Source organism: Caenorhabditis elegans, chromosome IV, assembly GCF_000002985.6.
Source record: "Caenorhabditis elegans chromosome IV".
Taxonomy (NCBI): Eukaryota; Metazoa; Nematoda; class Chromadorea; order Rhabditida; family Rhabditidae; genus Caenorhabditis; species Caenorhabditis elegans.
In genome coordinates, this window is record NC_003282.8 from 12268609 (window position 1) to 12282207 (window position 13599).

Consider the following 13599-nt stretch of genomic DNA (forward strand, 5'->3'; position numbering starts at 1 on the left):
CTAAATTGAGAAATTTTTCCTTTTCCTACTCTTTTTTGTTGATTTTTTAAGGTTTTGACCGATTTTATCATACAAAATACGTATTAAAAATTCAATATAATGTTCGTATTCATGTAAAATCCATAATCGATGAAAAAACGCCTATTAAATGCCCAAAAAGTGATAATTGTCGAAAAATTAGATTTTAATCGTTTTCCTATTTTAAGTGGTGTTTCAAACGAATTACAAGAACATTTTACGTGTTTAGTATTATTTCAGCCCTGCTAAATTAATTCCAGTTGAAATTCGGCGTTTTAGCATGCATATAATGATAATTTCAAATATTCTTTCTCTAATTTTCGTATCTGTATTTTTTTGTTTCGAAATAATACTTGCATATTTTTCAGGTAAAAAATGTCCCTCCGCGTTACCTACAGACGCCGTTTGTCGTACAACACCACCTCCAACAAGAAGCGTCTTGTCAAGACCCCAGGAGGACGTCTCGTTGTCCAATACATCAAGAAGAGAGGACAAATTCCAAAGTGCAGAGACACCGGAGTCAAGCTCCACGGAGTACGTTTTTACTTCTAATTATTTTTATTTCAAGTAGTTTATCACAATATAGGCACCTTAATTGTAAATTGAAATCTGAGTTTTGAACATCAACAAGAATTTTCAAATTAATTATTGTCGCTTTCAGATCACCCCAGCTCGCCCAATCGCTCTCCGCCTTCTCAAGAGAAACGAGCGTACCGTCACCAGAGCCTACGGAGGATGCCTCTCACCAAACGCCGTTAAGGAGCGCATTACCCGTGCTTTCCTCGTCGAGGAGCAGAAGATCGTCAACAAGGTCATCAAGCACCAGAAGGACTAAGCTCGTTCGTTTTGTTGTTTTCAATAAATTGTTATGAAAGAAACTAGTTTAATCGAGCAAAACATAAATATATATATCACAGGGAAATGTAAGTTAAGTTAGATTTAGTTATATAATATTAAAAATATAGTGTTACAACGAATTGCATCCACTACTAGACGAATCTATGCCAGAAATTGATTTTGAGTGCTTCTTGCAACTCGTCTTTTTCTCTCTTTTCGACTTCTGAAAAAAAAAACAAAATGTAGGTACACCAGAGTTCGAATATTACCATTATAGCATTTTTAACGACAGAACTATGCTGATGTGGTGCAATTTTTGACAGTTTACTTCCTTGCATCTTGTCAAGTGGCAGAATTACTTCTTCGAATAACGCTACCCATTGTGATTGTTTATGCAAATCTTCGTAGTCGAACTGCCGGGGACATACACCATTCTGGAATTAAATTTTGAAAAATTAGTTTAAGAGATGCATATTATACGAACCTGCGTTACGTATAGACAAAAAGGTATTTCTACAGAAGTATTCCAATCTGAACGCAGTTGATCTTTCGAAGCAAGACGCATTGTTGCTTGTGCACCTGCTTGAGAAATTAGACAGGGATGATTGTGCAGGTTGTTACTTCTGAAATCATAGTAATTAAAAACACAATAAACTCAAAAACTACATACGAAATTAGTTCATCTAATCTTATGAGTACACTTTTAATTTCTTCCATAGATAATATATTTGAAACGGCAGCATTCGAGAAAATGAACGTTGGTGGATGGACAGGAAACGAAGCAAAATGTTCTACTGCGAGAAATGGTGCCACATGTGGATAATCATCGTAACAACTGAAACTGAATACAAAGATTGCAGTTTTATAGCCTGAAAATGTTCCAACTAACCCGAACGTTTCATTAAACTTCCACAACTTTCCGCCAAAAACAAAACGCTGCATAACAAAATTTAAAAAATTTCCATTTATATTTGCCTTCTTTTTATCAACTTTAAAATGTACACTTGGAATACGTGGGGACTAGATAATATTTAATAATTTATTGCAGGTTATGAAAAAATGACAAATTCCCGTGAAAAATAGAAACAATATGTATTTATGTCTATTCACAAAATAAAATTTAGCACCAATCACAATTGTAGGAGACACCGTTTATAGGGGGCAGAATAAACACTGGTACAAACCAGACTAGAAATTTGAAGGACACTTTTGGATATTTACAGGATCTAGGAAGAATCTTTAGGAAAAACTCGACAGTTCAGCTTCGTGTCCCAATTTTCAAAAATATTTCGCTTCTCCGGCCTATCAGGCTTTTCGCGTGGCACAACGAGTCGATCAGGTATTCCATCACAAGTACAAGTACGATCAATGTTTGTCGAGCATTCAATGTGTTGGAAATGACCGCATCTGCAATAGAAACATAAATTTAACTTTAGAAAAATATAAGACAATTTACCGGAAGACGTATCCACTTTTGTGCATAGGCTGCTCACATGTGATGCAGTTCGGATTGTGCATCAAAGGTGCACGACGACTCACTTCCATCTCTAGTTTCTGAGCAAGGGACAGATTTTCTTCTCTCTGAAACAAAAAATATAGATAGAATGCAATTATTATCGTAATAATTTCACAAGATTTTGGCACACTTAAAGGCGAACGGATTTATTCAGATGGGTCTCGGCTCGCAATAAAAGTTTATGGCAGTCTAATTGAATTCTTGCGGCTTTCTCGTTTTGTTGGCTAAAAAATTAAGTACATTTATTGAAAAATCCAAGGAAAATAAACGAGAACCGCAATTGCAAAAAAAGACTACCACAAACTTTTTTCGCGCCGAGACCTAATCGAAGAAAACCATGCGCCTTTAAGAAGGCTTGTCGAAATCTTCTGAAATTATAATTACGAATCAATATAAAACCATACTATTAAATATATCATTTCTTGATACAATTCGGCTTCATATTCACAAGACGCCATTATATCGAGAAGAAGGCCACCATTGTCTCTGGAAAAATTTCGTTTAAAAATTCCAGATTTTTAAAAACTAAAAACTCACTCGAAGGTTGACTCAACAAAAGATGGACTTTCAAGTAATTTATCCACTAGTTGTTTCGCATATTTTGTTCCAGTCGACAATATCTGTCTGCACATTGTTCGAAGACTCTCGTCCATCTTTTTCTGCTTTTCAGAATCTTCTTCAAATTCTGCGACTCTTTCAGAAACAAATTGAAACACTCGCATCATTCGATCACTAGTTTCGTTTTTTGAAGACTGCCGAGAGCAAAACTTCATCGTCTCGTCGAGCCATTCTGCTGAAAAATTGAACTTATTTTGAGTCTATAAGAGAAAAAATCTCTTGTCACTGCTTACACATGATATTATCGTGATCTTTGTTCTTTTCCAATTGTTCAAACAATAAATCAAATGCTCTTTCCAGATGTTGCCTTGCTTCAAGAAGCCGGATTACTGTACGAACGCAATGCTCATTTCCAACAGCAATATTCAAACAGAAATCAGTACTCGCGGCAAGTTGAAGCCAAAAAGGAAATAGAGCAATGAGTTGGCGATCAGCATATTCTGGATCTTCAGATGATGGCATCCAGCTTGGCCATCCTTTACAGATTCCTTCAAAAACGATTCCAAATAGCTTTTCATCTAGTTCATCGTCATTGCAAAAAGATGGTTGATTTGAGACTTTTCTCAATTGTGCAATTCCAGCGAGAACCGGGAATACCATTTTCCGTTCTTCTTCGTTGCTTTTCGCCATAGATGCTATTACATCTCGGAAATGATCGTTGATAAGGTTAGCGCAAAGCCATCCATCTATTTTGAACAAATTCTGAAATTTATTAATATTTACTAGTAAGAACTGAACAAAATTACCTCCATGATGCTCATCAAATACTTCCTGAACTCTGCTGACTCATCATCAGTTAATTCAGCTTCTTTCAGAATTCCACCAATCGAGGAATACACTTCGGTACTATTCGATTCCAAGTAGCATTTGATCAAATCTTCGAATTTTCTATCATTTAGATAAAGAAAACTAAGAATTGTTGGACGCATTGGATTTTGAGCCGCGCGGATTATTCTTCTTTTATCATCAGGAGTCACATGGTATAGTGCAGTTAAAATTGAATTTTCCGTGCTTGAATGTTCCCAAGGAGACATTCTCAGTAGAGTTATCACTGAATCTTGGACATGTTCGATTGGTGGAGCTATCAAAACTCGCTCGGAGAGTTGTACCACGAGGTTGAGAAAGTGAATGAGGGATAATTCACATTTCATATTTACACATAGTTGTCCTATCTGAAATTGATTAGAAATAGATCATGGATATTATATCAAAAACTCATCGCACTTACCGTATCCACAAACCGTTGTAGCCGATTATCCAATTGAAAAAGAAGAACATCTGCGCAAGTGCTCACCACGTTTAGAAACTGTTGTGGATCATATTTCAGCAGCAATCTCAAATATGGATATTGTTCATCGGATTCACTTCCATCTTTCTCTTTTAAAGAACTGATACATCGAAATGTTTCAAGTGGAACTCTCTTTCGATTCTCTTCATCAAGAGCACCAAATGGATATGCCATTCCAGAAAGACAACAGTTTAGATAAACGAGAACTTTATTTCCTAGAATTTGTTCGCTATCCGAAAACATGTCTCGATGTGCAAATGTTCGCATTTCTGCCAGCATGTTCTGAAAAAAAACATTGATTTTTATTTTGAATTTTATGATTTTGAATATATTTTTAACCTCTAATGGAGTTATATAATCATTAAGTGCCTTGTTATTCACATAAATGATTCCATCATATATTGAATTCTGCTTGCAAATTGACATAACTGTATGAAGATCAAGCGTATGAATTGGAAAGCGAACAACTGCTGACTGAAACTGTGAGAAATGTCCTTCTGCAGCAAGATGTTGTAGATATTCGTTGACAAGTGGAGGTGGAGGGTCAATGAGAGCTCCATCGAGAACATATTCATCCAGATGATCCAAGAATACAGTTTTCGAAAGAGAATCCATAGATAGTCGATCCCAACAAGCTATGTAAAGAAAATCCAATAGTCGTCCAGTGATACAGACTTTCAGTAGAACTCGAATATATTTTCTGTAATGAGCCAACAGATCTGACAATGCACCTCCACCGACTCCTGCTACTGTTTCGGTTAGAAGACTGTGCGCTTTTTCAGCTAAAAGACTATGTGATTCTCGTTTGAACATCTCACTGGCTCGTACTTTATCACGACAGACATCCAATAGATAAAGGGATGCTGAAATCACATCGTTTCGTTCTTTATATCTTTCTAATTGCTCCCATTCATGAACTTTCTCCAAATATTTGAGACCATCGTGAGCCAAGACGATAAGTCGTTCTGAAGTAGATGTTGCTGACGTCACAGATTGATAACATGCGAATTCTGCAACAGCTTTTACTGCTTCACTGACTCTTCCTCCTGTTGCTGATCCTTTAAGAATTGGTGTTGAAAAGACTAGTTGAAGATCTTCAATATCTTGTTTTTTCGCTGTCCCCTTTTCAGGATCAATTTGCCAAACGGCTCCAAATGAATCGATTCCAACAATCATGTGATTACTCATCCAGTGAATATTTACAAGTGAGCATGGTAATTCTAGTTGTCGGATTACGGTAGCACGTCGCTGCAAATTTAATTTTCAGTAGTAAGTATTTAACTACATCTATTTTTTCTTTTCTAAACTTACATATTTGGTGAAAAAGTTGTTCGCGTGTATTCTGAGAATTGCCAACTTGTTTCCACGACTTATGCAAACTCGGAAGTCTTTCAAAGTTGTTGAATAAAGAGAGTTTAGCGGTGAGTTGATAGCTGTTTTCGGAGTTCCTAGCCAGAATGAGCAGGCAGGCGGAAATTGGTATTCGAATTTGATAGGGAAAATGCCAAGAATTTGACCTCGAGGTTTCAGAATATAGAAAATTAGCCTATGAACTGATAAAAGTGCAATAACATCTCCAGGCATCATTTTCATCGAGATAACCTCTCCATTGCATCCCGACACGTGACATCTTAGCTTATCTTTTCGTTTTTGAAGCCAAGGTTTACTGATTGTACATTCGTAAAAACTTCCACCATTATCGAGAGTCAGCACAGTGTGATTGTCTTTTGTGTAGATAACTTGTATAATTCCCTGTCCAGGCTGCCCACCTTCGTCAATCATATGATAGAGCTTATTGTCGATGGTCATTATCTGAAATAATTTTTTTTAAATTTAAATTTTAACTTTTTGTTGAGTTCCCCACTTTAATAGCTCCTTTCTGCAAGCCAATCGCCAGAAATTTTCCATCCAACGAAAACGTCACACAGCTTGCTCCTCCCATTGTCTCATCGCCACGATGAAATTGATTAAGATTTCCATTTAAATCGAAAAGAAGCAGTTGTCCTTTACTTGTGACCACTGCGATCCATCCATTTCTTTCAGCAACAGCAATCACTCGTCCAGTCTTCTTTTCATTTGAGAGAATTTGATGGGATATTACTTCTGAACAAAATATTGAATTTTATGTGTATGTAATATTATAAAGATGCGAAAAAAATTAGGATCTTGAGACGACCAAAACGTTTTTTAAGAGTCAAAAAATGACCCAAATGTCTGAAAATTTCGAAAAAAAAGATAACATTTTGCTGAAAGATCGTAAACGTTGTTCTCGTGGTGGTGGCTGGTAGCCAGTTTTCATTGAAATATCACCATTTTATGGCAAATTTTTTGAACATTATAAACATTTCGTGTATTCAGGCACATTTTAAGCCGATAAACATCCAATTTCGATTATTTTTGATTGAGATATCCTCGAAATGTGCCTAAACCAACGATTTAATGCGAGATAAACTATCAAAATATGCAATAAAGGTGATAATAGAATAAAAAATGTATTCCAGCTGCTGCGGCAAAGAAAAGTTGGCAAAATTTCAGATTTCAGCAAGCTCTGGTTTTTTTTGAAAGTTTGAAATAAAATGTTTTTAAAATTTAATTTAAATCCAGTACTTTTGGGTTACTTCCTCTTTCATTAAATTTGAAAATATGCAAAGAACTCTAGAAAAAACAAAGCGAAAACTTTTTAAAAAACAATGAAAGAATACGACAGTATTCCTTAAAGGCGCACGCACTTTCTTCAGTCGTGTCGAGACCCTTGAGTCCTAAATCTTAAAAATTCGTTTTTTTGTCTATTTTCTTACGATGTGGTTGAATTACAAACGCTGAATCGAGTTTATATGTCAGAGAGTGTGAATCTGGAGAGTGTGCAGTCGATTCTGTCAAATTAGAGACTGATCCGAATTCTCCATCAACTGCGAATTGTTCATCCAAAAACGGATCACTCAGGTTTTCTGTCTGAAATTTAATAGATTTACTTTCAGCTTTATCATTTTTATATCGATTACATCATTCAGTGCATCTTCCAGTGAAAATGTTGGAGCATTGTTAAGATCACCCAAATCGAGCCAGTCTTCCTTTTCTAATGAGCCAGATGTGCTCATTTATCGAGACTGGAGTTGCCAATTATTTTTTTCGAAGGGAATAAACTTCATTTCATCAATATTTTTCAATTTTGGCGTTTACCAAGCAATTTTCTATGATTAACGAATAACCACAATAATTTATTTAACAAGAAATCAACCGGCGCAATCAAGAAAACAGAGAAAGAAAAACATGCCATGATTAAAAATAAATAAAAACAATAAAATTCCTGAAGAATACAATTAATCACCCAGTAGATTGTATAGATTAATCTATAGATTTTAGATTTTCGAGTAAGTGGAAAGAGAAAATTTGGATTTTTAGCCCGCCTATCAGGAAACAAAAACTGATTTTCACATAATTAAATTAATTCAAATAATACAATAAATATCACAAGTTTGAAAGTTGGCACTTTGGTAAAATGAGTTATGACTAAAGAGTGCGATAAAGAATCAATAAAATTGATATATTTTACATAATAATGTCTTTCGACGGAACATTCACAGCAATCGACTTGTGTGGCAAGACACTGGCACCGTTGAGATATAATTCATCCTTTACAACCTGTAATTTAAAATGTTTAAGTTTTCAATTAGAACAAACGAATTCATGTCGTCTTACCACATCATCTCCAATAACACAAATATTCTCGATACGAACCCAGCTTCCAATGTGACATTTTCGACCAACTATACTTCCAGAAACCCATGAATAGTTGCCAATTGACTGCAAAAAAAATTGATGAAATTTAATAATTTTATGTAGCACAATAAATTTTGAACCATGGGCGCATTGCCGACCAACAATTCTAGAAAATGAGCCGGGGTGGCATCAATATTTTTAATCAAAATTTAAAATTGAAAATAGACTTTATTTCAATTTGAAAAATCGAAAAAAGTGCTCCAAAATTGTCTGGAGTTGAAAATTACTGGAATACTGGAATATAGATAATTTGAAGAAGTTTTTTCGGTAAGTTTCAACTGAAATAAAAGCTATTTTCAAATGAAGCAATTCTTTTTCCACACTCCATCACTAAATTTTAATTTTAAAAAAATTGATTCCACACTGGCTCATTGTGTAGAAATACAGGCCGGCACTAGCTGACAAGATCAACTCATACCGAATCGGAAAGAATTGTCGAGTGCAGGATTCGAACTCCACCTTCGATCTTCACACGTGGACCAATAACGACATCTGGCCCAATCACACAATTTTCTCCAACAGTAGCCGATGGGTCAACTGAAAAATTGAACAAAATATTTAATTTCTGCTAATTAATTCATTTACCCATCACATTTCCACGAATAGTAGCTGTTGGATGTATGTTTGATCCTGTTTCGAGTTTATCGGATTTTGTAGTATGACAATGATTTAGGAAAAGGGACATTCCTTTGAGAAAATCTTTCGGTTGACCTACATCCATCCAAAAGCCAGGAAGTACAAAAGCGTACAAATTTCCAGAGAATGCCATTTCGGGGAAAATTTCCTTCTCGATACTAGTAGGTTTCAGTGGGATGCGGTCGAGAATTTTGGAGCTAAAAATGTAGAGACCTGCATTGATCTTGTTACCAACGTATTCCTGTGGTTTCTCCACAAAATCATCAATTTTTCCTTTATCTTGATCGAAAACTACTACTCCATATTTCGATGGTTCTTCTACTTTTGTAACGGCAATTGTTCCTTCTTTTCCGTGATTCTTGTGGAATTCAACCATTTGTTTGAAGGGAAAATCACAAATTACGTCGCTGTTCAAAACGAAAAACGGTGCATCGCCTTCCAAATGTTTTCGAGCAAGAGCCAGTGGGCCAGCAGTTCCCAGAGGTTCCTCTTCTAAAGAGAATATCAGTTTGACTCCAAGTCTATCTGCATGAACTGTCATTTCTTGCTCCAACTGTTCTGCTCTGTAACTGACAGCGAGAACAACTGTATCGACTCCTACTTCAGCCAACGCTTCCATCTGATGCAACATCATCGGCTTGTTGGCAAATTCGACCAGAGGTTTTGGCTGGGTTAGTGTAAGCGGCCTCAACCGTGTTCCGTATCCTCCGACTAGAATCAGCGCCTTCATTGATGGAAGTGGTGAAACAACCTGAAAATTATGAAAATAAATTAAAATAGTGAAAAATTGATGAAGAGCTCGATGAAATGGGGGAAAATGAAATATGAGAGTATAATTGATAGTGCATATACAATTAGAGAGAGAGAGGGAGTGAGAGGGCGGCTGACGTGGCGCTTTTTTACTCCACTGTCTTGTTGAATAAATAAACCATTTTTGTTCCCATGTGAACCAATAATATAGTTGAGACTGAATGATAATCGCCTGACTGATATAGGTCAGCATTCAGCGGGCAGGTTTTCTCGGAGGAAAGGATATAGGATGAACAGGAACTTAATTGAGAACTTTCGGTGAAATGCCAAACACGAAACACTCGCCTTTTGCTTTATCCAATAATTTTTCATCATTATGAATGCAAAAACGATTTTCGAAAGCTTTGGAAAACTAGGAAATGGCAAAAGCTGTTGGAACAACTGAGTGCATGCTAATTCCACGTTGTACTCAGCTTTTTGTCGTGTTGTTTCACAATGGGGCGCGTTTCTGGCACAAAGAAAACAAGTATGAAACAAAAAAAGAAAAGAAAATGTCATGAAAACTGGAAAAACAGAAAAACCAAATCCGATAAAGCTACAGTGTTCATTAAAGGAGAATACCACAAAACCTTAAAAGAGTCTCGGCCCGAACAACTTTTCTCGGCCGTGTACTCCTCGTGGAGAACTGACAGTGGAGTAATTTTTTCGTTCTCTCAATCGAATATGGCGGAAAGTGAAGAATATGCGCGAGTAATATCGTTTAATAACGACCATGATGAGCTTATAATATATCAGGTTACTGATTTAATATATTTACGAAGACTATTTCTGTAAAAAATTCTATAAAATCATTCAGGAAACTGTAACGGATGTCGGCGGAGTGATTTGGGACAGCGCACTGATGACTATTCACTATTTTTTCAAATACCCAAAACCTTTTGAAGGCAAGAAAGTGAATTTATAGGTTTTTATCAAAAATATATGTTTTTGTTCAGGTCTTGGAACTTGGAAGTGGAACTGGTGTTGGAGGAATCGCTTTGGCCGCACTTGGAGCTGATGTCATCATTACTGACCTGCCAGAAAGACTTGCGTTAATTGAGAAAAATGTTGAAGCAAATCGAAAATTGACTGGAAATCGAATCAAAGTTCAAGTTCTCGACTGGACAAAGGACAGAATACCGGAAGGACTGGATATGGTTCTGGCAATTGATTGTGTATACTACAACAGCACTATAGATCCGTTGATAACCTTGTTGAATGATTGTGATGCAAAGGAAATTATGGTGGTCAGCGAGGAAAGGGACATCGGAGAGGCTCATTTGGCTCAAAAATCATTTTTCAAGGATATTCAAAAGTTCTTCCGCCTGGAGCTAATTCCTCAGAAGGAGCTTGATGAAGACTATTGTGCAGACGATATAATTATAGGAAAACTGATAAGAAATGTCTAGTCATACATGTATTGTTATTTCTTCATTGATAAACGTTCCAATTTCTATTGTGTTTTAACCATGTCAATCATGTGGTTGATAATACCACTGAAATATTTTCCATTTTAGATGTATACACCTCACCAGTGTAACATAAAATATTTCTAATTGTCAATTTCAGAATATGGCACCTCCACATCCGAGAGATCCCTCTACTGCTGCAAACTATGAACAGGTATAAAATTATTTATCATTTTCATTTTTTAAAATTAACTCCAGGTCACTGTTTCCCACTACGCTCTCAAGTGGAAAGTTGACTTTGAGAAAAAGCATATTGCTGGAGATGTATCAATTACGTTGGATGTTAAGCAGGATACTGAAAGAATTGTTCTGGACACTCGTGATCTATCGGTCCAATCAGTCGCCTTGAATTTGAACGGCGAGCCGAAAAAGGCTGGATTCACATTGGAAGACAATCAAGCTCTAGGGCAGAAACTTGTCATCACAACTGAAAGCTTGAAGTCCGGTGATAGGCCAGTACTCGAAATCAAGTATGAATCCAGCAATAATGCGGCTGCTCTTCAATTTTTGACTGCTGAACAAACCACGGATAGAGTTGTGATTTTTAAATTTAAAGTACACTTTTCTAAAATCTTTGATAATTCAGGCTCCTTATCTATTCTCTCAATGCCAAGCAATTAATGCTCGTTCAATCGTCCCCTGCATGGATACTCCATCGGTTAAAAGTACCTACGAAGCTGAAGTATGCGTTCCAATTGGATTAACCTGCCTTATGTCAGCTATTGGACAAGGATCAACACCATCTGAATGTGGAAAAAGAACAATTTTCTCTTTCAAACAGCCAGTTTCAATTCCATCGTATCTTCTTGCGATTGTTGTTGGACATTTGGAACGGAAGGAAATCAGCGAAAGATGCGCCGTCTGGGCCGAGCCATCTCAAGCAGAAGCTTCGTTTTACGAATTCGCTGAAACTGAAAAAATTCTGAAAGTTGCTGAGGATGTTGCCGGTCCGTATGTCTGGGGAAGATATGATTTGGTTGTTCTTCCAGCAACTTTTCCATTTGGAGGAATGGAGAATCCTTGTCTCACTTTCATTACTCCAACTCTTCTTGCTGGTGATCGCAGTCTCGTCAACGTTATTGCTCATGAAATTTCACACAGTTGGACTGGAAATCTCGTCACTAATTTCTCCTGGGAACATTTCTGGCTAAACGAAGGATTTACAGTTTTCTTGGAGAGAAAGATTCATGGTAAAATGTACGGAGAACTGGAGAGACAATTTGAAAGTGAAAGTGGATACGAAGAAGCTCTCGTTCGCACTGTCAATGATGTTTTTGGACCAGATCATGAATATACAAAACTTGTTCAAAATCTTGGAAATGCTGACCCAGATGACGCTTTTTCATCAGTTCCATACGAAAAAGGATCGGCACTGTTGTTCACAATTGAGCAGGCACTGGGTGATAATTCTCGTTTTGAACAGTTCCTGAGAGATTACATTCAAAAATATGCCTATAAAACTGTCTCTACTGAAGAGTGGAAAGAGTATCTCTATGATTCATTCACTGATAAGAAGGTTATTCTGGACAATATTGACTGGAATTTGTGGCTTCACAAAGCCGGACTTCCACCAAAGCCAAAATATGACTCAACTCCGATGCAAGCTTGCAAGGATCTTGCCGCTAAATGGACTACAGAAGGATCCGAGGCACCAACTGACGGAGAAGTCTTCGCAAAGATGTCTAATTCTCAAAAGCTTGCTGTTCTCGATGCAGTTCGTGTGAACAAGACTATGTTTGGAGATCGAATGCCTGCGTTGACAGCCACCTATAAACTGGATCAGGCTAAAAATGCAGAGCTAAAATTCTCATGGCTGATGCTTGGTCTCGAAACGAAGTGGTCTCCGATTGTTGATGCAAGTCTAGCGTTCGCGTTGGCTGTTGGTAGAATGAAGTATTGCAAACCAATTTACAGGTGAAAATAAGATGATATTGAAAATCTTAAATTTAAATTTATAATTCAGATCTTTGTTCGGATGGAGTGCAACACGTGATCGAGCCATCTCACAATTCAAGGCAAACATCCCAAATATGCATCCAATCACTGTGAAAGCAATCCAAAGTCTTCTCAAATAAGTAGACAATTCTATCGCATGTACATCGCATAATTTTTCATCGTTTATTATTTTTATTTATCAATCGATTATCGAACTGTAAAAGTAAAGATCCTATCAAGTGTACCCGGCTCATTTCTCTTCCCGAATCTTCCGTAAATCATAGTCTGACCAGTCGTACTTGCATTTGTACGGCATGAATCGTTCTGGTACACCTTTCAGACGTAGTAATCGCATCTCTTTCCATTTATCATAATCTTTTTGTGAATCTCTGTAAGTAGTTAAAGTTATTATATAAACCAAAATGGGAATTCTAATACCGAACACTTATAATGACCGAGCAGGGAATGGAAATCATACTGAGTGCATACGCCAATTTCGCACGTCCTGTCACTCCATACACAAACATATTGGTGAGCACAAAATTTGTGAACATTGAAATTCCTGTTTGCGTAAAACCAGGATCTGGATTCTGAAAATTAATTAATAAAATGTGTTTGGAGGAAGAAAACAAAAGATTAACCTTGAAAAGTCCGAATAATTTTGCATTCTGGAGCGGTGGATTCTCGTCGTCTTCTACAGTTGCACTCATTTT

General features: G+C 36.7%; 7 protein-coding genes and 1 non-coding gene across 14 annotated transcripts; 4 read left to right on the plus strand and 4 right to left on the minus strand.

The window, feature by feature from the left end:
• Positions 1-39: 39 nt before the first annotated feature.
• On the plus strand, positions 40-60 carry 21ur-13227. Its single transcript, NR_056796.1, has one exon.
• Positions 61-386: 326 nt separating this feature from the next.
• On the plus strand, positions 387-925 carry rpl-34 (Large ribosomal subunit protein eL34). The gene is made up of 2 exons (NM_069929.8): positions 387-552; positions 680-925. Exons 1-2 carry the CDS (start codon positions 394-396, stop codon positions 851-853), a joined length of 333 nt encoding a protein of 110 aa, NP_502330.1. The 5' UTR covers positions 387-393; the 3' UTR covers positions 854-925.
• Positions 885-1884, minus strand: C42C1.3 (Ovule protein; the record flags this gene model as incomplete). Of its 2 annotated transcripts, none has more annotated exons than NM_069930.2 (5): positions 885-1078; positions 1125-1289; positions 1340-1478; positions 1526-1690; positions 1745-1797. In NM_069930.2, 5 exons carry the CDS (start codon positions 1795-1797, stop codon positions 986-988), a joined length of 615 nt encoding a protein of 204 aa, NP_502331.1. In that variant the 3' UTR covers positions 885-985. The 2 variants fall into 2 exon arrangements, with proteins under 2 accessions (NP_502331.1, NP_001263797.1); NM_001276868.2 differs by having other exon boundaries at positions 893-1078; positions 1526-1696; positions 1745-1884.
• Positions 1882-7384, minus strand: vps-8 (the record flags this gene model as incomplete). 3 transcript variants are annotated; one of them, NM_001027888.5, is made up of 12 exons in its annotated part: positions 1882-2262; positions 2312-2436; positions 2776-2857; positions 2909-3164; positions 3223-3691; positions 3736-4161; positions 4218-4559; positions 4617-5525; positions 5589-6089; positions 6142-6380; positions 7076-7229; positions 7280-7384. In NM_001027888.5, the coding sequence occupies 12 exons, from the start codon at positions 7373-7375 to the stop codon at positions 2082-2084; spliced, it is 3780 nt and encodes a 1259-aa protein (NP_001023059.1). The 3 variants fall into 3 exon arrangements, with proteins under 3 accessions (NP_001023059.1, NP_001293991.1, NP_001293992.1); NM_001307062.3 differs by lacking the exons at positions 7076-7229; positions 7280-7384 and having other exon boundaries at positions 2082-2262; positions 6142-6219; NM_001307063.3 differs by lacking the exons at positions 2776-2857; positions 2909-3164; positions 3223-3691; ... (5 more) ...; positions 7076-7229; positions 7280-7384 and having other exon boundaries at positions 2082-2262; positions 2312-2400.
• Positions 7385-7481: 97 nt separating this feature from the next.
• tag-335 (Mannose-1-phosphate guanylyltransferase catalytic subunit beta) lies at positions 7482-9986 on the minus strand. Its single transcript, NM_069932.7, has 5 exons — positions 9789-9986; positions 8643-9444; positions 8476-8594; positions 7977-8081; positions 7482-7919 (listed from the first exon to the last, which is right to left on the minus strand). Exons 2-5 carry the CDS (start codon positions 9421-9423, stop codon positions 7827-7829), a joined length of 1098 nt encoding a protein of 365 aa, NP_502333.2. The 5' UTR covers positions 9424-9444; positions 9789-9986; the 3' UTR covers positions 7482-7826.
• Positions 9987-10116: 130 nt separating this feature from the next.
• On the plus strand, positions 10117-10937 carry vkmt-1 (Protein-lysine methyltransferase vkmt-1; the record flags this gene model as incomplete). Of its 2 annotated transcripts, NM_001129287.3 has the most annotated exons (3): positions 10117-10238; positions 10300-10395; positions 10439-10937. In NM_001129287.3, the coding sequence occupies 3 exons, from the start codon at positions 10167-10169 to the stop codon at positions 10889-10891; spliced, it is 621 nt and encodes a 206-aa protein (NP_001122759.1). The 2 variants fall into 2 exon arrangements, with proteins under 2 accessions (NP_001122759.1, NP_502334.2); NM_069933.7 differs by lacking the exon at positions 10117-10238 and having other exon boundaries at positions 10345-10395; positions 10439-10891.
• A 114-nt stretch (positions 10938-11051) lies between these two features.
• On the plus strand, positions 11052-13130 carry ltah-1.1 (Aminopeptidase ltah-1.1). 3 transcript variants are annotated; one of them, NM_001027885.6, is made up of 4 exons: positions 11052-11105; positions 11150-11488; positions 11538-12865; positions 12915-13129. In NM_001027885.6, the coding sequence occupies exons 1-4, from the start codon at positions 11055-11057 to the stop codon at positions 13024-13026; spliced, it is 1830 nt and encodes a 609-aa protein (NP_001023056.1). In that variant the 5' UTR covers positions 11052-11054; the 3' UTR covers positions 13027-13129. The 3 variants fall into 3 exon arrangements, with proteins under 3 accessions (NP_001023056.1, NP_001023058.1, NP_001367152.1); NM_001027887.6 differs by having other exon boundaries at positions 11150-11485; positions 12915-13128; NM_001380482.2 differs by having other exon boundaries at positions 11150-12865; positions 12915-13130.
• C42C1.12 (PAP2_C domain-containing protein) lies at positions 13060-13599 on the minus strand. The gene is made up of 3 exons (NM_069935.7): positions 13528-13599; positions 13325-13476; positions 13060-13275 (listed from the first exon to the last, which is right to left on the minus strand). Exons 1-3 carry the CDS (start codon positions 13594-13596, stop codon positions 13137-13139), a joined length of 360 nt encoding a protein of 119 aa, NP_502336.1. The 5' UTR covers positions 13597-13599; the 3' UTR covers positions 13060-13136.

Coding starts and splice junctions, on each gene's coding strand:
- C42C1.12 (NM_069935.7), bottom strand. CDS start 13,596: ATGAGTGCAACTGTAGAAGACGACGAGAATCCACCGCTCCAGAATGCA. Junction 13,477..13,527: donor AATTATTCGGACTTTTCAAG/GTTAATCTTTTG, acceptor ATTAATTTTCAG/AATCCAGATCCTGGTTTTAC. Junction 13,276..13,324: donor TCGGTCATTATAAGTGTTCG/GTATTAGAATTC, acceptor AACTACTTACAG/AGATTCACAAAAAGATTATG.
- rpl-34 (NM_069929.8), top strand. CDS start 394: ATGTCCCTCCGCGTTACCTACAGACGCCGTTTGTCGTACAACACCACC. Junction 553..679: donor CCGGAGTCAAGCTCCACGGA/GTACGTTTTTAC, acceptor TGTCGCTTTCAG/ATCACCCCAGCTCGCCCAAT.
- ltah-1.1 (NM_001027885.6), top strand. CDS start 11,055: ATGGCACCTCCACATCCGAGAGATCCCTCTACTGCTGCAAACTATGAA. Junction 11,106..11,149: donor CTGCTGCAAACTATGAACAG/GTATAAAATTAT, acceptor AATTAACTCCAG/GTCACTGTTTCCCACTACGC. Junction 12,866..12,914: donor TATTGCAAACCAATTTACAG/GTGAAAATAAGA, acceptor TTTATAATTCAG/ATCTTTGTTCGGATGGAGTG.
- tag-335 (NM_069932.7), bottom strand. CDS start 9,423: ATGAAGGCGCTGATTCTAGTCGGAGGATACGGAACACGGTTGAGGCCG. Junction 8,082..8,475: donor CGACAATTCTTTCCGATTCG/GTATGAGTTGAT, acceptor TTTTTTTTGCAG/TCAATTGGCAACTATTCATG. Junction 7,920..7,976: donor GTGTTATTGGAGATGATGTG/GTAAGACGACAT, acceptor TTTAAATTACAG/GTTGTAAAGGATGAATTATA.